This window comes from Protopterus annectens, chromosome 9.part0, assembly GCF_019279795.1.
Source record: "Protopterus annectens isolate FY-2018-M chromosome 9.part0, PAN1.0, whole genome shotgun sequence".
NCBI classification, from domain to species: domain Eukaryota; kingdom Metazoa; phylum Chordata; order Ceratodontiformes; family Protopteridae; genus Protopterus; species Protopterus annectens.
Window position 1 is genome coordinate 1304355936 of NC_056743.1, and position 24125 is coordinate 1304380060.

General features: G+C 38.3%; 1 protein-coding gene across 2 annotated transcripts in view; it reads left to right on the forward strand.

Moving 5' to 3' along the window:
* Positions 1-24125, forward strand: part of LOC122812027 (cytosolic purine 5'-nucleotidase-like) — a 563563-nt gene that overhangs the window by 314175 nt on the left and 225263 nt on the right. For both annotated transcript variants that reach the window (XM_044084264.1, XM_044084265.1), the window contains one exon: positions 14281-14388. In XM_044084264.1, the coding sequence (XP_043940199.1) occupies positions 14281-14388 (108 nt within the window). The remainder of the gene's footprint in view (positions 1-14280; positions 14389-24125) is intronic.

The following is a 24125-nucleotide window of genomic DNA, read 5'->3' on the forward strand; positions in this document are numbered from 1 at the left end:
AACAAGACAAGACAGCAAGAATCCTAAAATACATTTGAGAAGTAATCAAATTAAATATATACTGAGCCTAAACTTTGTGACTTATTTGTAATCACACATCACTGCTAAGAAGGGAAAGCTACTTCTATCAAATGCTTTTTCAAGTAAAAGAACATCAATACTTTTGAAATATCTAAAATTAAATTTTACTACCCTTCTACTTTCTAGTTAAAAAACAGGAACTGATAAAGACAGTTAGGAGTTCTACCAAGAAATACATTTTTCTCTATGTATTTGCTCTGGAACTGGTTATCCTGGAATTACCTTGTCTGGCACCCTGCCCAGCAGGGAGAAGGAGCCTAGCCTAATATTCAGGAGGTAGGATAGGGAGAAAAAGCTTTGAGGTCTTAGTTATGGAATATTATTCTGTTAATTATAGATTCAAAATATTCTACACATCACTGTATATCTCTCCACACTCTCAAGTATCTCAAGCTCTAACAATGCCTTACTTTCATTCAGCTTAAAATGGCTAATAAACTCATGTATAGACCTATGGCCTGCACTGCTCTTAGTTCAATATTTCAAAGCTATATACCCAAACAATCTCTCAGGTTAGAAAATAAACAACTTCTCATTGAGCATCGACCTAACAAATTAGCAGTCCAAAGCCTATATTCTTTCTCTGTAGCTAAAATCAGGAATACTTCTCTTACGTATCAGAGAAAACCAAAATTATTCATCCTTCAAACTCTCACTTAAAGAATATTTATCTAAATCTTGGATCTGATTCTGCCCTGGCCAAAATCTTTTGACTATGGCTTACACTGCCTACCTCTACTACCTTTATTTAAATCTTTATCTCTTCACACCATAAATGTATCTGATATAATTACTAAGTCTATAAGCTTGTATCTCAAATGGCCTCCATAGATACTCCTCTGTCTTTGTCCTTCGTGACTTATTGTCTTGTCCTTATCATGTCCATACAGCTATACTCACTGTTTTTCCTTCCTTTTTTCATTTCTCCAAATCTTTTGGATTTCTAATACCATAACAGGAATGGACCCAATTCCTCAGTCAAAGTATGATTAAAGTTTGTTAAATGACTATTGTTTCAATCTTTGATGTCAGCCAGAAGTGCTCTACGCAGCACCCGCAATGTGTCCAGTATGGAGTTACATGTATCGGTAACATATCTAAATACGATTGTAGATTTTTTATAAGACCCATTGCTCCTTCTACCATTGGAACTGTCTGGGTATCTTTCTTCCATGTTGCTCTCATTTCTGCTTGCAAATCCTGGTATTTTATGACTTTGTGTCTCTCTGTACACAAGACACTGTAGTCACTGGATGTAGCGATTTCAATGATCAATGCTACTTTTGTCGTCTTTTCTTGGACCACTATATCTGATTTTCTCACTTCAATCTTTTGAATTGCTGGTAATGGGTGATCCCATGTGATGTAGACTTTTTTATTTTCTATGATGCTTTGTGACACGTTTCCAGTGATTTTCAGCTACTTCAGTATTATAATGTTTGCGCATATACCCAGTGCAACAGTCTTGCCATATTATTATGCCTTTCAGTGTACAGTCCTTCTGCCATTAGTATGTCACAACCAGCAACAAGGTGTGCAACTGTTTCCAATTCTGTTTTATAAAACCTAGATTTGTCTGTTTCTCCCACATGTTCAATGGACTTTGTAAACCAACATGTACATAGTCCACTGTCTTGGGCCTCCGATATTAACCTTTCATCTTTTAGTTTGAATTGGTCCTGGTCAAAATGAGGTTGTTCCAGGAGTTTTCTATACTTGCAACTATAGTTAGGCATTTCCACAATTCTTACCTTCTAGTCTGATCCTTCACCTTATATTCTTTCTTTTGTTTTGTTTTTTTTTTTTGGCACATTCTGTTGCTGCCTGATATTTATCTACTTTTAGTTTGATAGGCTAAGAAGGGAAGTCATCTTGGATTTATTCTCCTCATGTTTCTAAATTTTCACTATGTTTGGGTTTTGTAAGATCAGCAGATATGTATGTAGTCCCACGATTACATATCTATACATATAATCAATTTCAAGGCGACCCATACCTCCTTCAGAATGGGGAATATAAAATCTTGGTATGCACTGATTTTTATAAATCATTTGATGACCATGAAGCATTCTTGTTGTTTTCCTGTCTAATCTATCCAACACCTTTTGGGGCCAGTCTATCACTCCAAAACTGTAAGTTAGGACAGGAAGAGCAAATTGGTTTATAGCTTGAACGTTGTTCCTTTATTATTTATATTCATTTGCCTTTTGTAAACTAGGTTAGTCCACTGGGCTGGGGGTCCATTTTCAGTGGATACCCGAGGAAAAAAGATCCAAAAACACATGATAAAAAAAAATTATGATGAATAACAATACACAAATAACATAACAATAACAAGTTTCATTACAAGTCTAAAAGAATAAGAAAAATACATATGAATAACAACATTAATGACTTAGTAGAAATTATTCAAAGTATAGCATTTTGTGCAAGTACAGCAATGAAACGATAAAGGTATAGCTGGGAAACAAAGCAGAGTAATTACAAGTGGTGTGTAAAGAAAAATGAAGATTAACAGAAAAATGGAGAAGACCTAAGAATACCATTTATGTCTAGTTTGAGTGGGCAGAGTGGAAGGAGAAGAGGTAAAGTAAAATTAGAGAGGTGAAGAGGAGTGAGGAGGAGAGTAGTAGTGGCCAGGGAAATAGTTAAGAGATCCACAACTGGCCACAGCGCAAACACAGGTTTAATAAAAAAACTCAAAACTCTAGCGCCATGGCTTACAGCCTTCCAGGAGTAATACAAAACACACAGCTTTACACAGACTTTATATAACACCATTCATCAATTAATTATTCAGTTACATAGTAATTGTTTCCAATTAATCTCTAAATTTAAACCTACAGGTACCATAGTATTGAACTTTAAAATATAAAAAGATTCTTTACACAGTTTTGTTTATTAAATAATTTTTTTGTCTTTGATGGATTTGTATACCACCAGTTGCAGGGTACTGCCATGGGGGCATCTTTTGCCCCCATGTATGCAAATTTGTTCATGGCACTTTTTGAGCTTGAATACTTGTATAGGCATGAGTTTGTGAAAAATAATGTTATTGCCTATTACAGATACATAGATGATTTAAATTTTGTTTGTAAAGGTGGTAGGTATAATGTTATGAATTTTCGGTTGGATTTACAACAAAATGTTTATGGTGTGAAATTTGATGACATACAGTGTGGTAGCATGGTTCATTTCCTTGATTTAGTACTAGAGGGTGTTAATGGTGGGGGCATTAAGACATCAGTACATAGGAAATTTGCAGATAATTTACATTTTTTGCATAGGGCTAGTTTTGATCCAAAACATTTGCTGGAAGCCCTACCCTATGGGGAGTTTCTTCGAATGCACAGAATTTGTAGTGATTGGGGGGATTTTGTAAGATAGTGTAGGTACACTTTTTACATTTTTATTAACAGGGGTTATAACTATAATGTGGTTAAGAAGTCTTTACAAAGAGTTGTAGCATTTAGACTGGGGTTAAATCAGTGTCAAAATGTCACGCATGGAGAAAGGAATATTGTTGAATCTTGCAAAAATCAGATATATTTTGTTTCAGTGTATAATAGTCTGAGCAATAGGATTAATAAAATACTATATAGCTTTTGGAAATTTTTACTTCAGGACATGGAATTGGAGAGAATAATAGTAAATAGTCCTTGTATTTCCTATAAAAAAGGTAAACATTTGAACTATTTTTTTGGTTTCTAGCTATTTCTCTATGCCTAATGAGACACTGCACATAATTCCTGTCGTGAGGGGCACTCGCCCTTGTGGTGGTTGCTCTATATGTTTCTGTGTTACAAATTTTAAGAAAATAAATGGTATTAAGTTTTCTCCTGATGGTAGCTTTTCATGTAACAGTGAAGGGATAATATATGCTCTCAGCTGCCCTTGTAATTTATTTTATATTGAAAGCAAAAGGAAATTTAATGCAAGAATACAAGAACATATAAGATATATAAAGAATGGTAAAATAGAAAGTAATGCTGCAATGCATTTCAAAACAGTTCATAATACTGATCATTCTTTGTTAAATGCTTCTGTTTTAGAGCAATTTTTTATGAAAATTGGTGAAATATGTGATATTAAGGACAAACCTCTTTGTAAAGAATCTGTTTATATTTTAGAGTTCAATATTATGGTACCTGTAGGCTTAAATTTAGAGATTAATTGGAAACAATTACTATGTAACTGAATAATTAATTGATGAATGGTGTTATATAAAGTCTGTCTAAAGCTGTGTGTTTTGTATTACTCCTGGAAGGCTGTAAGCTGAGGCGCTAGAGTTTAGAGTTTTTTTTTATTAAACCTGTGTTTGTGCTGTGGCCAGTTGTGGATTTCTTCTTGCTGCTGTTCTTTAAGTTGTTACATAAAATAGTTAAGAGATGTGAGGGGGGATGAAAGAAATAAAGTGAATAGGGGAAAGGTGAATGAAAAAGTTAAGTTATAAGAGTGCTCACTGGTGTTGCTACGGTTCCATAGGCCTACTAATTATAAGTTTATATAAAAAGTAAGGAAGGAATAGTTATAGTTTGACTGTATGGGGAGCAGGAGGTTAGGTAGGGCGGTGGCAGGTGCAGGAGGGAGAGTTGGCAAGGTAGTTTATCAATTCTTTTTTGAAGATGAGAGAAGATTGGATAGATCGTATGTTGTTTCAGAGTATGTTCTAGGTTTAAGATATGGAGCATTTATAAAGTCATCTGCCTATAGTTTTGTTAGGCTTGTAGGTAGTAAGTAGTGACTGGTCAGTGCTATGGAATGATCGTGCAGGTTTGTAAAGGGATAGGAGGATTGACAGGGTGAGGTGTAGGGAAGAGAATGTGCTATCTGTAGCTGTGAAAGTTGGAGTAGTTGAGGGTACTCGAGCCATTGTAGTTTTTTAAGGATGCGGTACTGATGGGATTTGTAAGGGAGATTACATGCAAATCTTGCTATCTGGTTGTAAGTTTGCTTGAGTTTGGTTAAGAGTTTTGCTTGGATATGTGTAAAAATAGGGGAAGCGTAGAGTAGGCATGTGAGGACATTGGCTTGGGCAAGTGTGGACCTAGCTGTGGAAGATAAGATTTTTTTTGTATCTATATAGTAAACCTAGTTTTGATTGGTCTTTTTGATGGACTGTAGCATGTGATGGTCAAATTTCAGTTGGTCATCAAATTTAATTCCTAGAAGTTTAGTAGAAGAGTCAGCATAAATAATGGTGCTGTCTAGGGAAGAGAGACTGAAAGAAGTTTTAAGGTGGAATGAAGATTTTGGAAGGAAAAGTAGAAGTTTACTTTGCTTTGGGTTAAAGATGAGTTGGTTGTTGATTAGCCAGTGTTCAATGATATTAAAGAAACTCTGAGTGAGAGAGTGGAGGTCAGTGAGGTTATCGGAGAGGGTAATAAGGGTAGAATCATCAGCATATTGGATTAGAGATGAAGAGGTGCAGACGGAACAAAGATTTTAGTGAAAATATTAAAGAGAAGGGGGCCAAGGATGGATCCTTGGGGACACCTTTTTGGATAGGTAAGAAGGATGAGTAGGAAGTCTGCCATCTAACAGATTGTTGTCTGTTGTTGAGATAGCTAGAGAACCAGAGGATTGTAGGGGTGGAGAGTTTTAGTTTGGTTAGTTTAGAGAGGAGTTTAGGGTGGGAGACGGTGTTGAAGGCTTTAGAGAGGTTAAGGAAGATGGATGATAGCAGTTTATTGTTGTCCCTTGCTTCTGCCACAGTCTGGGTACAAGATAGGTGTGCTGTGTCTTCTAAAATATTCCTTACTGACTTTTATTCACATTTGTTCATGTTTTATTATTGATCCTTCATCAATTCTCAAATATTTATACACTCCCTCTTCCTCAAGTTCTGTTATATCTCATTCTTGTCCCAGACTGATGTTTTCTTGGTGCTGCAGTTTTCCTGCTTTAAAGGTTGGTTTTGTACATTTATCAAAACCAAATGACATTCTTATATCATCTGAAAAAGTTTTGACTACATGCAGTTGTGCTTTCAGTTCCTCATCTGATGAGCTATACAGTTTTAAATCATCAACAGAGAAGATGAGAATTCTTTATTTACACTTTGTTGCTTTCTAGGAGTCAAATTATAGCCATGGACTAATCAGTTAAGCAGACAGCTTAATGAGTTAAGGGTAAGGCAGAATAGCAGCAGTGACAGAGAGTCACCCTGGAATATCCCCCTGTGGATTTTTATTCCTGGAATAATAATTTGTCCTTTATTATGGCTTAACTGCAAAGTGGTTTGCCACTGTTTCATGGTCACTGTGATGCAGTTTATCAGTGATGGGTGTATCTTATACATTTGTATGCATTCTTTTACCCATGAATGTGGGATACTGTCAAATGCTTTTTTGTAGTCTATCCATGCCATACTTAGATTCTTCCCCTTTTTACAGTTCTCCGTTATGACTTTATTTAACAACAAATGATCCTTTGTTCCATATGACTTTAATTTACTGCCCTTTTGTTCTATTGCCATAGTTGAGTTTTCTTCTAAATGACTATAAAGTCTGTCGGCATCAATTTCAGTGTATAGTTAATACATCATCGGAAGGCAAGTTATTGGTCTATAGTTTTTAGGGTAGCTTGCAGGTTCACTCTTAAGTAGGGGCATTGTTTTTCTAGTTATTAGCCAGGCTAGAGTCTGTTCAGGTGCGCATATAAATAGTTCTTATTCATGGCTAACTCTTCATACAAAGATGTTAATACATTTAGCCAGAAGTTAGGTACTGCATCTGTGCCTGGGATCTTCCAGTTAGAGGCATTTTTTCAGTCTGTTTCAATTTCTCTGGCCGTTACTTCATTCCATTTCATATCCTATACATTTGAACTTCTTATTCTTTCTTTTACTTCTTGTATTCATTTAGCATCTTTGTTATGTTCCATGTTCATAGGTTCATAGGTGTGTACTAGGCTAAAGGCCCTTGGGCCTTTACAAGCCTAACCATAGGATTACCCTGGCATAGTGCCACCCGACCTTAGTTTCCAGTGCCTCTGTCGAGCATAGCCACTGGCGATATCACCAGAGTGAATTTTCTGTTTCCCATCCACTCATCAAGATTTCTTTTGAAGAGGGCCAGTGAGGTGCTGTGCTTGACATGTATGGGAAGTCTGTGCCATAGCATGGGCAGTCTCTGGGTTATGAACCTGTCCTTCCAGCATGTTCTGTTAATTCTGGTAATAAGGTTGAGGTCTCTACAGCTTGTGATGTGGAGGGATTGGGATTTCTTTAGATGTAGCATTTCTAACAGAGCTGGGTCAGACATGGCTTTGTAAGTCAAGCAGAAATCGCCTCTAAGTAGGCGATATGAGACAGAGAATAGTTGGAGTTTTTTGAGTCTGTCCATATAGGACAAGTGTTTAAGGCCTAGGATCATCTTTGTGAGGTACTTTTGCGGCCTCTACAGTTGTTGCAGGTGTCTAGTGAGGTACATTCCAAATGGGACATTGTACTCGATGACTGGCCTAATGAGGGAAGAGTAGAGGGAGACAATGACCTCTTTCTTCCTGGATGCAAAACCTTTAGTAATGGGATGTGCCATATAGAAGGACTTTCTGACCACAGTGGCAAAGTGGTGATCAAAAGAGAGGATGCTGTCAACCTGTGTTCCCAGATCTCTTAAAACACCTTCCATGTTCAGTGGACTACCATCAATGTGGTAATTTGTGGGAACCAGGTTTTTCCCAAAGGGGATGACAACACATTTTTTGGCATTGAGCTTAAGGCCATGGTTCTGACAACAGTCGTTGGTCTCAGTGAGTCCATTCTGTAGGAAGTCAACATCACTTGGGGAGTTAATAATAGCTCCCAATTTGCAATTGTCTATGAACTTTGTCAGCCAGAGTCCCTTTGTGTTGGCCCGGACTTCAGATAAGTAGATACCAAACAGGAGAGGACCCAGGACCGAACCCTGTAGGACTCCACTTGTGACTAGTCAGCAGTCTGACTTGGAGTCAGCTACTTTCACACTGTGGGTTCTATCTGTGAACCAGTTTGAAACCCACCTAGTGATATAGGGGTTGATGCCAAGCTTAGTGAGTTTTTCTATGATTCCTGGGTGGGGAATGGTAACAAAAGCTTGGCCAGATCAAGGTAGGCTGTATGATCCACCTTGCCTTCGTCCACACCTCTGGTGACTGACTCAAAGAAATCGTCCAAGTTGTGCAGGCATGATCTACCCTTCATAAAACCAAACTGTATGGGATCCAGAGTTTGGAGATTCTCTATATTCATGTTTATTAGGTCCATGATTATGCATTCCAGACTCAGCAGGCTTATGGGGTGATAGTTCCCAGGGTCTGTAGTCTCTCCTCCTTTGTGGATAGGGATGACTGTAGCAGTGTGCCATTCGGTAGGGACAAAACCTAAGGTGAGGCTGTGATTGAACAGGGCACACAGGTGAGGTTCACTCTGTAGTTCACGTAGTACACAACCAGGGATATTGTCAGGTCCCATAGAAGCTGTATTCCTGGCCTTTGACAGTTTAACCTGTGCAGCAGTAATACTGGGTGCCTGGCAATCTACTGGTATTGTGATTGGTCCTTTGTAGGGGAGAGCTAAAGTTGGCACTGAATCTGTCGGCAAGTATACTGGCAATATCTGTTGGCTCGGTATAGGAGGTACCATTGTGCAGTAGCTCAGAGCAAATCTGGGTATTTCCATGGAGATTCTTTACATAACTATAGAAGGCCTTGTGGTTGTCCTTACTATCTGCTGCAATTCTGTTTTCATATCTAACTTTAGAGGATTTGATGAGGGATCTCAACTTTTTGTTGAGGCTGATAAGGGAGTTTTTCCTGTCTTGGGACTTCACCCTATTCCACATCAGTTTCCTCCTTCTGTTGTAGAGTTTGTTTATGGCAGGGGACCACCAGATTGGCTTCCTTTATTTGCAGGAGAGTGTCTTGGTTCTATTAGATATGGCAAGATCCATGCATTTGTGTACGTGTTTGTACAGTGCATTGGTGTATGATTCTGTGATCACACAACTGTTCTCCATTTGCATGGGTGCCGTGAAGTTAGCCACCTCTGTTTTTAGGAGCCCAAAGTTAGCTTTGGAGAAGTTTTTCATGGTGGTTACCGTTGTGGGGGTGGGAAGGATGTGGATTTCCAAGGTGATTAGTTTGTGGTTGGATCTAACCAGGGCGGAGCTGACTATTGGTGTAGAGCAATAGTTGTCCATGTTAGTAATGACTAGGTCAAGGATGTTGCCAACTCTAGTGGGGGTAAGAATGAGCTGGTCCAGGGCATTGGAAATAATGAACTCCAGGAAACATTGGGCAAGTGTATTGGTACATGAGTAGTCTACCCAGTTAATGGAGGGGTAGTTGTTCGCCTAGTAAGAGAGTGTTAGGTTGGACCCTAATATTCTCCAGGGTGCTTAGGAACGTGGAGTGCGAGTCTTGGGACATGGTTGGGGACCTATACCAGGCTATGACCTGAATCGCTGTCTTACCCAATGTTAGCTGCACCTGAAGTATCTGATGCATTATGTTGGGCTACCAGTCTGGAGGTGTGTGCATACTTTATGAATATGGAAACACCACCACCTTTGGAGCTTCGGTCCAAGTTCTGTGGCCAAAAGGTGTGGAATGAGTTATAGCCTGGTAGTGCAGGGATGCTTTCTGCTGCCTTGAACCAGGTCTCTGTTACAGCCAAATGTAGATGATCTCCATTTTAAGGAGTGCTTCGAGCGAGTGCATTTTGAGATTTAGACTTCTAGCGTTAAGCATCATGACCCTCAGATTGCATTTGTTTGTAGCTGTTACGGTGGTAATTTGGTCTTTAGAATACTGCCTAAAAAAAGGCACTATAGGGTTGGCAAGAGCCTTGGCCAGTAACCGGAAGCCCAGGGGTGACAGACGCAGGCCATCTCTGGCAAAGCATTGAGGTATGTCAATCATGTTATCCCAGGCAGACAGATACTGGATCCCCTTAGAATGACACCAATTGTTGAAATCAATCATGCGATCTTCATAAATATTTCTCAGAAATGTACCTTATTTCCCAATTCTATATAAAACTTTTTTGGGTCATCAATAAATTGCTTATTTTTTTACTTTTTCTTTATATTTATCTGTGTTATCTTCTAAGTTTTTCTGCCTGTGATGATATTTTTAGTTTATTGTTTGCAATAGTGCATGATAAATCCTGATCTGTTATAATACATTTATCTTTCTGAGTAGTTTTGTTGATCTGTTCCCTCTTCTATACTCTTCTAACAGTGATACTTTTTGTCTTAATTGCTTTATAGTTTTCTCTATTCGATACTTCCATGATGACATTCGATTTCTCCCCATCTTTTCCCTTACTACCGTGTGTTCTTGTGATAGGACTTTATCTGTTATTAATTTGACTGCACAGTAATGTATCCTATTTACTTCTGTTTTGTCGCATGAATCTCTATGGCAGTAGTCCCCAGCCACCAGTCCATGGATCATTTGGTACTGGGCCACCAGGCATGGACTGAAACAAAAAGTGAATGTGTGTATGTATTTGTATGAGTGTGCTTATGCGTCTGTCTGAGTGTGTGAGTGAATGCCTGCATGAAAGCAGAATGTGTGTGTGTGTGTGAAAGAAGAGACTCTGTGTGTATGAGAGAGCATGAGCAGTGAGATTGATCAAGCCATTATTTTACACTTGCTAACTAGCACTTTTGCTCTTTAGTGAGTGTAAAATAAAAGGCAGGGAAACCGAAAAAAGTATGTGTGCGCGCACGCGCTTGTGTGTGTGTGTGTGTGCATGTGCGTGCATGTGTGTGTGTGTGTGTGTGTGTGTGTGTGTGTGTGTGCGTATTTTTCTGTCTGCGTATGTGAGTGAATGTGTGGATGAAAGTACAAGAGTGTGTGTGTGTGTGTGTGTGTGTGTGTGTGTGTGTGTGTGTGTGTGTGTGTGTGTGTGTGTGTGTGTGTGAGTGTGTGTGTGTGTGTATGTGTTTCTGTCTGTATATGTGAATGAATGCATGCATGGAAGCAAAAGAGACTGTGTGTTTGTGTGTGTGTTTATGTCTGTGAGTATATGTGTGCATGTCAGTGAAATTGAGAGGAAGCGGGCTGTTAATTTACACTCGCTAAACAGCGCTTTTGCTGTTTAGCGAGCGTAAAATAAAAAAAAGGAAAAAGAAAATTAAAATAAAGCGTGCCTGTGAAAGTGTATGTGAGTAAAACAGAGATCGATCAAGCGAAAGAGAAAAGTGCATATGTGTGTTTGTTTCTGTCTCTATGTGTGAGTGAATGCATACATGAAAGCAGAGAGACTGTGTGTGTGTGTGTGTGTGTGTGTGTGTGTGTGTGTGTGTGTGTGTGTGTGTGTGTGTGTGTGTGTGTGTGTGTAAGAGAAAGAGAGTGAAGAGTGAGAATGACCCTGGCAGCAGCAGCAATGACTTTTTGAGTACCTCTCGCATAATACATCTGGCCACTCCATACCTCTCAACCTCTTTAGAGTGAGAAATCTGGACAAAGCCAAAAATAATGAGGGGACAAAGTTTAAAAAATAGGGGCACTTTTAAGTACTGCTCTTACAAATTTAGAAAATAGATAGAAATACAGGTTTTGCATTATCATGTATTTTCTGAAGCGTATGAAGTCTGAAACGCAACTGTCTATCATTATTTTCTGATTTCAAACCTCAATGATCTTCCAGTGATTTGCCAGAAAACAACAATTTTATGAGAAACACACCAAAAATATGAGGCAAAATTCTGCACATTCTGTGAAAATCTGTACAGTTGAAAAGTATGCTGGACAGAGCCAAATAACAGAGCCAGATTTTAAATATTGCTCTTATAAAGTTAAAAAGTCAATAAGGTTACCATTGGTTTACATACCTCTCAACCATAGTAGATCAATGTTATGCTATTAAGATTTTCTCTTTTTTTTTGGCAATTATTGCCAATTGTATTTTTATTGTACTTTGGAACTTTTCTCCCCAGGTCTCGGCTGAAAATGGACTTCTAGTCAAATACATAAATATTATGCACTTTATTGTTTGCAAGTGATGGCCGGTCTGTGGAAAATTGTCTTACATGAAACCGGTCCTTTGTGCAAAAAAGGTTGGAGACCGCTGCTCTGTGGGCAGCCCTAATTACTGTGTCCAGTTGTTTTATCAAACTTCTAACGTTTTGAGTTTTATTGACCTTCTGCAGTCTGTTTCTTTCATTGATCTTAATATGTCTAGCCATTTCTATTAAATCAATCAACTCTTTTCTTAGATCATTTTCTTCTAAACTGAGGGCACATTCTTTGCTCGCCATTTCCTGTGGGCATTCTATAGAAAGTTCCAGAGCTTCTTCCTGTGCCACATTCTCTTCAGTTTCACCCAGTGTCATCCGTTGCTCTTTCATATGGGAAATCACTGGCCTATCACTCATTGATATTGACTGTGTCAAAGTTGCCACAGTTCCCTGTTCTTTCCCTTGTTGTATAGCTCCAACTGAACCTTTGTACTGGTTTCCTGTGGGAGGCTCCAAATTATCTTCATATGTCAAATGATTAGATGCTTCCTGATCCACTGGTTTCTCCTTAATTTGGGTGTCCATTGCTCTATCCTGTTGTGTTGTTATCTGAGTTAAGTTTTTTACACTAAATCCTTCACTTTGCGGGTAATCCATAACCTCTGTTTCTATTTCTTTAACTTCTCCATTAGTAATCCTCTTTTCTACTTTTCCACTTTCTTTTCTTATTTTTTGTATTGTAAAATTTTCCATATCAGGATATCTTTGCCTGTATTTGTCTTCAAATATCTTTGGTGCAGCTCTTTTCACACTGATTAGTTTTGCTTTCTCCTTTGCGTAAATACTGCACCATATTAAATTTATTTTTCTTTCCCATGTCCATATTTCTTCTTCAGATGTCTCCTGCTCCTCTTGTTTTTCCTTACTTTGGGGACTAGTTGTTCCATCATGCTGTGATATGACCTGTGTTAGACTTTCTACACTGAATCTTTTTCCTCCTTTGTAAACAAGCTATTTTTCTTTTAGACCAACTTAGAATTTCCTTTATACTATGTTTCTTTTATCCAAATGCAATCACTGTATGATTTGTTATTCTAACTTATGTTTATACATTTAGATATATTGTTTATCCAAATTAGTCTATTCTGTATGTTTTTGTCATAACCTTGGAGCCTTTCTCCCAGGGCCTCCACTGAAAATGGGTTCATTCTGGCCCAGTTGGACTTTCCCAGTAAACAAATGTCAAATAAATAAATAAATATAGAGATCAACCATTGTCTTTTACCATGAATTCACCGTACTCATCAGTACAGTAAAGAGGGCATGTCAAATTGTTTTTTTTTAAATAATGTAAAGTGTGTGATATATTTTCAAGCTTTGCTTCTTCATAGTGTTTACTTTTTCTGTGTAGTTATGTAACTGTGGAATTAGTATAATGAAGAAAGAAGGTATAAGAAAACACTTTTTTATGGATTTATTTTATTTCTATGTTTGATAGATTTTCTGTTGCACATTTGTTAATTATCTGGATTTTGTATTTTTGTAAATGTTTTTAGTTTCTGGTTTTGTACTTTATGTGTTTTGGCATGTACCTTACAGGATCTTCTACTTAGCCGAAAAAAAAAACTTTCCAAGGGTCATCCAGTTTTTAAAATCTGTAACCCAAAAGATAAGGCTTATAGTAAAGGTATAAATGGATGGCAGACCAAGAAGTAAAAAAGAAAAATTGGAGTAGTCCAGAATCCCACTATATAGTTTAGAAATCCTTATATTGCAAATAAAACTATCTGCAAGAGTTTTGAATGTAATGAATATCTATTAGATTTAACATTCACAGATTTTAAACTAATCATTATGCTTTAGATGTGAGGGAGCATGTATCTGACAGATACTTTTTCTGCTGACAGTCTACAGTGACAATGTTTAGAATTATTTTCAATTTTCTTATTACCTTTGAACTCACAATGAGTTGGAATGGGGGCAAAATACCATCATTAACAAACACTGATTAATTATAGAACCAGTATAATATTTAAAGTGTTTACATTCTAGGTGTTATATGCAAATGTATACCTCTGTCAAGTCAAACAGCAGGTATTTCTGCAGCACTGAAAAACTGAATGGTAAAATAATTTTTTAATAAGAAATTCAGAAGTACGTTCTCTTCATAGTCTTAAATGTTGCTGGGGTTCACATGACACTGTTGTGCAAACATTCTTGCTCTGATTTGTAACTCTTCTCTCCACAGCCAAACAGCCAGTTCAGGCCATGGCGGTCCTACTTTGACCTGATTATAGTTGATGCTCGAAAGCCCCTCTTCTTTGCGGAAGGAACTGTCCTGAGACAAGTCAATACGGTGAGTAAAGTAAACATCCACAATGCCGTTCATTTATTCAGTCTTTATTGCTCACAAAATGTTGCATTCTATGACCTGTCTGTGATAACATGACCGATAAGACTCAATTATGTTAAATTATATGAAAACGATCAGAGGTTTTTGTGCTGTATAGTCCTATAGTGTAGATGATATGTCAGATCTAGCAAAAACACTGTCCACATGATGATGAAATGAATGAAATGTTGCATGTTAAAGAAAATATAGTCAGTGAGAGGTGCCCTTCGACATGAGGATGACAGGACCTGTTAGAATAAGAACGTTTCGGAAAAAAACAATGATACCTGCAAGTTATTTTCTGCAGAATAGATAGATGAACAGACAGCAGAAGTTAATAGTATGCAAGATGAGATGTAACGTTTCCTACAGAACTCTTTTAAAAAGAATAACAGCGGTATTATCTCTACTGATTGTATCAGAGAAACAGTGCTATCTGTGATAATGAGAATTTTAGTAGAAATTATGCATTTGTGATCTTCCATTATGCCCATTGCAACATCAGGACCTTCCCCTTACTAAAATATACTGATTACTATTATGAACTTATTTCCTCTGCCATGTACCTCCTATGTAGCACTAGTATAACCATCTAGGCGTATATGCGAGCCCCAGACTTCGCTATCTTCTTACCAGTACCAGATGCAGTACTTGAGAGCTCGCTCTTGAATTTGACCACCCATTATACTAATTAAATTTCAACCACCTTCCCATTCTTGCCTTTTCATGGCTGCTATCTTCTCATGCCGAAGTCCACGGCAATGGGCGTGTATGTGTTTGTCTGTGAGTGAGTGTTTGTTTGTTTGGTTACTGCACCAAAAACTTATTTTGACACAGGTATTACTGTTAAGCATTACAAGTTTGTATCGGGTGGAAGTTTTATTGCCTGAGAAACATTGCAAGTGTTCATCAGTGTGCAAGTAAATGAGTCGGTCAACTGGAGCTTTCAGCTGAGTACAGAGTAAGGGTAATAGACAACATCACAACTACAGTCAGAGTAAACTATGGGGTGATTGTTCACAGAAGATGAGGGGATATAGTTTGCCAGCTATGGGTTATTAGTGCATTTGAGGGATTTCTGGGGGGGTGGATATGCAGCGTGTAGTAGGATAGTGAATCTGGAGTAGAAAGTGAGGAGACTCAGGAAGATGGTATGGTAACTGGAGTGGACAGGCAGGGTGAAAAGATAGAAGGCAAGTACTTTGGTTGGAATGGGCTGAGGCAGAGTGAGAATCGGCAAGGAGAGTTTGAAGAAAGGGAAGAGTAGGCACAGGGCAGATGGGGGCAAGTAGAGAAGGGCAGATAGAAACATGATCAGAGAGAGACATGCAGGGACCAGAAAAGGGGAAGGTAGATGGGGAACAGGTGAAGAAAGCCAAGCAGGATTCAAGAAAGGGAGGACAGTAGAGTAAGAGTGGAAGAAGGCAGTGCCTGCTATGGAGACAGAGAGGAGGAGCATCATCTTTCATTCACTGTTGGCTCCCCCAACATCTGGCACACTAATCAAGCCAAAGTTATTGTCAAGGCTTTGCCCACCTCTGCCATGGAGATAACGTAGTCGTGCATTTACTTAAGTATGAAGAGTATAAGAAAAGCACAGCCAGCTGGACTTACATACATGGGTGCATTTATACTAGCATCAACGTGCTACAGTTTCATTTGTTTTAGTGAGGCTCTGCTATCATCATACACTTATTTTTCTTCTGGGCCTCATTGCATGTTTGGTACATAAAGGAACTTATCAGCCGGAGCTTGGACAATGCATTCCTTCTACATCATCCCGCTCAACTGTCCAGATTTTTCCAGAAAGTCCAGATTTTTGCCTCATATTTTTAGTCTGTTCCTCAATAAAATATGTGGTTTTCTGGCAAATTACTGAGGAATGAAGTCACTAAATAATGACATTCATTTAAGTTTCAGACTTCGTATCCTTCAGAAAATGCATGTTAAGACAAATCCTTTTATTCGAGAAACATTCTAAGTTTATTACAGCAATATTTAAATCTATCCTTATTTTGGGGCCTTCGTCCCCATTATTTTAGGCTTTATCCAACATTCTTGTGCTAAGAGGTCGAGAGGTATGTTTTACATTATAGAGCAGAGTTCCTTTTTTTTTTTAGATCCAGTTCATGTTTTACAGTTGCCAGGTCATAACCAAAGCCTTTCCATGCTTCCCTGACTTTGCAGTACCCATATCTAAAGTCCTCCTGCTTTGCATACTTTTGCTGAAATCTGAATTCATATGTGAGCAAAAGCATTTTTCTGGGGTGGTAAAAACTTCCTCCTTCTGATATACATGTTTGTCCTAGGTTGATGGTGTATATTTAAGGGTGCCACACATAAGGATCTTACTTTAAGTGTAAAGGGAGATATTCCAAAGGTATACAACAATATCAAGCTCTGTAGGTCTTTTATCATAAATCATTATTTTATCATTAATATTCATGACCTGATGCATTAACAGACAGAGGGAAAAGGGCCTGCCCCATCAGATGGATGGCAATCAAAGGAAAATCTTCAAATACTATTAGAGTTGTCCTGCTTTGCTTCTCTTTTAGCCAGTTTCACCATAAAGTGTGTGAATGACAGTTTTTTACACCAGTGCCCAAAATCTTATCTTAAGTTTGTAACTCTCTAGATGCAATGTTTTTTTACATTTTCATTCACTACAAAACTGCTGCACTTTAACAACTCATGGCAAGTCTCTTCTGGTGTTCTTTTCTTAAAATGTATACACCACACATTGAAAAAGGTGTTCTTGTATTCCTGTTGTTGTCGCAGTACCTGCTGAAGTTAGTGAGAAAAGGTGGCGCTGATGATTGTCGTCCTAGAGTCATGAGTATGGCAAATTGATTTTTTTATTTTAAACCTTGAGTTTCTAGTGCAGCTGTGCATTTGCCTTCACTGCTAATACTTTTGTCAAATAACCAAATATTACCATATGAATGACATCCAGGATTGTTTATCTTGTCCTCAAGGGCTATGCAGACATAGTCATAGCCAGCTTTGCTTATGAACTCATGCCAATGTGTGAATCTTGTATTCCACTACTTTTATAAGAAAATGTAAGAAATTCATTACTGGGATCATTTCAAAGAAATTAAACCAGTCTTACTAGTCTTTCTTCTGTTTGTCACTGATCTTACCATGCAATGCTGGAATTTAAATCCACTGCATTTTGCAAGGCATTCTCCACTTGTAGCTTTATCACATAGTTCTCAACCTCTTAATACAAGAATTCTGGACAAATCAAAAACAAAGGGGACACAAAGGCCCAAAATGAAAGCAAGAAAGATTTTTAGAAATGCTCCTATAAACTGAAAAACTTTATAGAATAACAGGTTTTGCATTAGCTGGCATTTACTGATGGTATGAAGTCTGAAACTCAAGTATCTGTTATTATTTACTGATTGTGATCCTTAATGATTTACTAGAAAACCACAAATTTTATGATGAACAGGCCAAACATATGAGGTACTCGAATCGGGCACCTTGTGGTATTGCCTGCTGGGCTGCAGACCACAAAGTTGAGAAAAATAGAGTGCTAAATTTAGAAAGTTGATTGTTATTTCTAAATTTAAAACAATAATCAGCTTTCTGACTTTTTGTTTTGATTTAGAGCACCTTGGAACTCCATGCATGCACAACTCTGAGCAACTCTGAAACAAAATGAAAATAAAAAAAAATCTTAATTCACTTACCAGGTTGTTTTCTAAATGGCATCAGTTTACTGTGCCAATATGCAGAGCTCTCAAGGACATCTAAAATGTCATTCGATTAGTGTCTTTTCAGGCTGCTACATGAAACACATGGGGAGAGCTTCTTATTGGTTCAAGATGGCTCAGGTGAGTGACATAGCCTGACTGAAAATAAAGGAAGGAGGGCAACGTATATGTGCAGAGGCACAAGACCAGCAGGAAGTTTCTTTCTTTCTTTTTTCCTTTTGTTTGATTATATATGTTATGTATTTTATGTTTGTTTATGGATGCTCTCCTGCTACTGCCAGTGTCAAGAAGGAAGTTAAGTGCATCATTTATCTGTGTGTGTGTGTGTGTGTGTGTGTGTGTGTGTGTGTGTGTGTGTGTGTGTGTGTGTGTGTACATATGACATAAATAATGAGTGGGGACTAGGTGTAAATGCTCTCAACTGTCCCAATTTTGCAGAATTGTTTTGATTTTTTAATGTCATATTTTAGTCTATTCCTTGTAAAGTTTATGTTTTTCCTGGCAAATGAGGATTGCAGTCAGTAAAATATTATGACAGCCATTTGAGATTCATATTTAACAACTTTCAGGAAAAAGCATGCTGGTGCAATGCCTGTTATCCTAGCAGGTCTGTAAGTATATAAAGGCAATAGCTGCCCCTGACTTTGATCATTTGTTCACCATTATATTTAGTTTTCTCCTTGATTCTTGAGATAAGAGACATATGTGTGATGGGGGGATTGTACACTGTATTCTGGCAGTGAGCTGAGAAGGTAAACTCCTATGTTTCTAAAAGTAGCAAGTTGGCCATTTTTTCACTTCAGATGACAGACAGACATCAGAAAGTGTGGTAATTGTGATAGCAGCTGATCATTGGTAGAATATCACTTTGAGTAGTGCTGCTGTCTAACAGTCCCTGGTTCTCTGGTTGAGATTTTGGTTGTGATTCCTTCTTTATAGAGTCTGCATGTACTCCCTGTCTCTGGCTGAGTCTTACCAATGTTTTTCTTTTTCTTCTCCCAGACCCTTAGCTGTATAATTTATGTCTCTGGCCATTTGTGCTTTCACTTTTGTCTTAATCTAACTCCATAGGAGTACGTAGCAGGGTACAATTTCTGTTTGGAGAGCAGGAAGGGGTCTATATCACATTGCTGAATGCATTAAACATCTGCCACCTCTTCGTCCAACCCTATTTGTCGAATCTTCATCCGTCAAACTATCATTTCAGCAAAACAATTTCCCTCGGTTAGTAACAAGTTGGCCAACCCCACACACACACAACAAAAAATTATTTTAAACCCTCCTGGTGAGGGCTGCACCCCCCCCCCCACACACACACACACACCCTAGCTAAATATACCAACTCTGAGATTGCACTGTAGTGGATAAAAGGGTAAATTCCTGATAATGGCTCCCTAGTTACTTACCATGTGAAGAAGGTTGCTGAAATGACCATTAGACAGATGAAGACTTTGACAAATAGGGTTTGACGAAGAGGTTTTCGACATTTAATGCATTTGAAAATATGATATAGATCAGGCAGGAAGGCAGACACTATTCCCAGACATCATTTGTAGATCTTTGTGTTTGTCTTCTCATTTTTGTAAACAAGAGTGTTGGGAGGGTGGCCTAATGGTTAAGGTGTTTGCCTTACAAACACAAGGTGCAGGGTTTGAGTCTCACAAGGGATAATTGGCACACAAGGGGCAGTTAGCTTAGTACTAATCTATGAATCTATAAAGAGACAGCTTTATTGAATCATCACTTATGACATAAGCAATCATGCATTTATATACATGAAAACAAACCATATTAGCATATTTTCAGTTGGAGACACAATACATCATATGTAATCTTCTTTACAGTTACTGTCCATCAAACATTACATACCTCATTCAATTCCTACCTTTCCTTAAACCTCATCCCTCCTCCAAAACATTATTCTGCATGTATTATTCCCACAATTCCCATCTTATTCTATGTAATATCCTCTTACCCTATCTAAAGATCCCACTTCCAGTTTTTTTTTATCTCTGTTACTGAATTCACTACTTCTAGTAGTTACACCAGTTTATTTAACCACTATTTCTGACTGAGTAGTCTTCAGGGAAGTTTTAAAGTCTGCCAGCTCATTACAGTCCCCAGACTATGTTCCCAATTACCTCTTTCTTTCCTGTCACAACTCCAACATTTGCAATCGACCTGAGGAAAAATTATTTGGAGTCTGCTTGGGATATAAAAATACCTATGCAAACACTTCCAAGCAAAGATCTTAAACCTTGTAGACTTTGTTGCATATTTGGGAGCCATTCATATATCCCCCCATTGTTTCTTTGTGAATTGTTTATCCATTCTGTCTTCCCAGCCTTTTCTACCCTTCTCTGACTGATTCCTATAGTTATCATGCAATATTGTATATGCCCTACTAACAAGGCCTTTTTAACAGCAGCATCTGTTGTAGATTCTCCAGAAAACTCTTATCAATGCTGGTCTTTCACTTAGGATTCCCCTTCCTTTCTCTTTTCCTATACTCTGATATTAAACCTTGATAGGGAAGGCAATCTCTAGCCTGAAGTTCAAATGTATTCTTGGCCTCTTCCCATTCTATTACCTTTCCCTTTCGAATTCTTTGTTCCTAGTACCCTTGCCTTCTCAGTTTTCGAGGTAATTACTGTTTTGTTAGCTCTGAATATTAAGCTTTAGATACAACTTATTTTTCCTAGAAAAAAAATTTAAGACTGAATTTCTTTCCTCGATCATGATTTTTTTTCAGGCCATCATTAAATCAAAAAGTTGTAAAAAAGCTGTGAGCTGCACCTTAGACCATCCTATCTGGGTGCCCCCCCCCCCCAAGACATTCGGCTTAATTAACTTATGTCCTCCAGACTTACTACAGCAGAATCATGGCCAGTTAAGAGTGTGTTAACAGTATGGGGGAAGCTAAAAAGTAAGGCAAAGTGTGAGAAACCAAGGAAGAAGTAATTTACTTGGATAGCGTGGATCCAGGATGAAGGGAAAACAGGAAAGTGCACTGGAGAAGTACAAAGGAGACTGGTATGCAAAGGGGGGGCACTCTGAGCCCTTTGTCTAGGGCTCCATTTCACCTAAGACTGCCCATATTGAGTACAATCAGACCTGTGAGATGTATATATAGTCAGTAAAGTGGCTATAATAAGTGGATGCTTTACTGTGGCAGTCTTTGAATGAAAGTGAATGCCCACATCGGTTTGATTACAGGTAATGGTCACTGACCTGCTGTAATACAGCTTCACCCTGTTCCAGTTATCCCCATCCATTCAGTTGCTTCCTACAGCAACCCCTCCCCACCCCACGAGGTCACCAGCCACCACGGAGTCAAGGCTGCAGCAAAAAAAAGCCCATAATCATTGCCAGAAGTCAAAACACTGTTGCAAAATTGTCACAATTCAAGTTGAAAATGTATTCAGTAAAAGTCTCCCACAGAAGAAATAATGCAGCAGAAATTCCAAAGGAAATAACTGCAGACTTTACAAGAACTACCTTCCCATTTTAGTTTCAATACACCTACTGATATCATATTTTTGTATTAAAATTGCTTGCCCTAGCTCCCTTGATTCATCCTCATCACTTAAATTCTGCTTCTTTTTGAAGAAAAGAGTACTTTTAGATTAAATTACTGCTACCACAGAAATTGTTCGGCAAACAATCTTTAATATGAGATGTGTTTTTTTCCCATCACAAGTACAGATTGGCCTTAAAGTGCAAGTTTCCTCCAAAAGTTTATGCTTGTCTGCTTTATTCTGTCTTCTGAGATGAAAACATTTGACAGCCTTAATGTGCTTTAGATTCTACAGCAATTTGTCTGCAGTATACTAAAAGGATCAGGAGGTTTAACCAAGGTCTTTGCAGAAACTGCTTGCTAAATTTTAAATAAAATACTTTTTTAATTAGCTAAGCATTGTATTTTATTTTGCTACTAAGACTAAGCTAAGGCATTGTTGGAGGGATGCTTTACCAGGTTCATGTCAATTTACCTAAATGGCTATCTCTACAGTGTTTCAGCAGCACATACTTGCGCAATATCAATCTGGAATTCAGTTTGCATCGTTATTATACCGTAGAAACTGAGCCATGGCCTTAGCTGACCTGCATAGCTTCCTTTCCTAAGTGAGACCTGTTATAATCGTATTTTATCTGCTGTTTCACATTAACAGGAAGTAGTTGTCAGTTTGGCACAGTTTTGCAGTTGACATGGGAACGCTTCATACTGATAAGGTCCTCCTAGCTCTGAAAGGGTATATTAAAGTAAGAACGTCTGAAACAGTACATCTTCGAGAAATTATTTTTCCAGTAGGTTCTGCTTTCTCTCTCTTCCCACTAGTGTTTGTCTCCATTTTTTGACCAAAGTAATTTATTTTTTTATTTCCACTGCTGGTATTTGCATTATGTGGCTAGAAAATAGCAGATAACTGCTGTGAGATGTTGGCCTACACACTGTGTTCTGCTATCAGTATGGGTGTTGAACACCATATGTAGCTTATGAGCTAAAAATGGATTGCACTGTTTGGTAGCATTTGACTACAGAATGCCCTGTCACCCCACCCCCACCTCCTTTGGAATATCTCCTGTTAAACAAAATTCTTGCTTAGTATGCATTTTTTGTCACAACACAATGAAGTCGAAATATAACAGCGTTATGAGTATTGCATGTTTTGCTTGACAGCTAACTTACAGTCAGTCTACCTGTCTGTCTGTAGACTGCATTTCTGGTACCTAGCGTTCATGCATTCTGGACTTCAAACTCACCTGCTTTCACTATGAAGATTTGCCAAATGAAATCTTGAATGATAATAAAGTGACTGTGTTTAGGGCACTTTTCTGTAGACTAGATTTCAGAAAATATGCATATTTTTATGTTCATATGCTAGATATCTCTCAAAAAATATGCTAGATATATTGATGAAATGTCATGAGAACAGGCTGCCTAACTGTCAGAGAATACTTATTAATTTATTAATTTGGTAATTCATTACCCATTTAATCCAATTCACCACAGGGAGCCAAAGCATATCCCAGCACTCAGTGTAGGCACGATGCAGAGAAACTCACCCTGAGCAGGGTGCCAGCCCCTTGCACAATGCACATACTCACTCACTCTCATGTGACATCGCGGGGCAGACACACTCATTAACTCCCATGTGACATACACATGTATGGACAATTTAGAGGATCGCCATTTCACCTAGAGCACATCTTTGGATGTGGCAGGAAACTGGAACACCTGGTGAAAACCTACACAACATAGGTAGTTCATAATGTATAATTTTCCATTATAAATTGTCGAAAGTTCATTTGTGTGACTACACTCAGCATAACTGTAGTTCTCTGAGAGAGAGATCACTCACTGTAACAGTAATTCTTAACATCTGAGTTACTCACCAGTGAAAGTATGTTGATTCCATCAATCTTTTTCATATTTCATAATTCATATTCATCTTTGAATGCTGGTTTTATTTTAAGTTTGATGAAGCGTCTAGAGAGACACGAAAGCACTTACTTTTTCAATAAAGAAGTTGTTCCTTTTATATTTGTGGATTTATTGTCATATGAGTTGACTATCCTTCTGGCTTGCTTCGATTGTCATGGAGTATTCACCTTTCTTTTTTTGGATTGGCTTTAGGCATAGGCCAACTAGGTGGCTGCCTAGGACCCTGCTCTAGCAGGGGCTCTTTTCCAGTAATCTGGATAGTGTAGGTAAGCCAGGATGGGAGTACCGAGTGGTGTGGTGGGGGCGCTATGGAGTCCTTTTGCCTAGGGCACTAGTTGACCAAAGAGCAGTTTAGGCGGGATAAAGGAAGGAAGCTCACCAAGCCCCCTCCAGCCTGGATCTCACTGATACCTTATCTGGGTTAATGTCCTGCAACCCATTTGTTCTCTGTCACTGAGCTCACCAGCTTTTCCTTTCAAGGTGGAAGTTGGGCATATCCCATTCCTGAGATGACAGCTATATGGCCCATT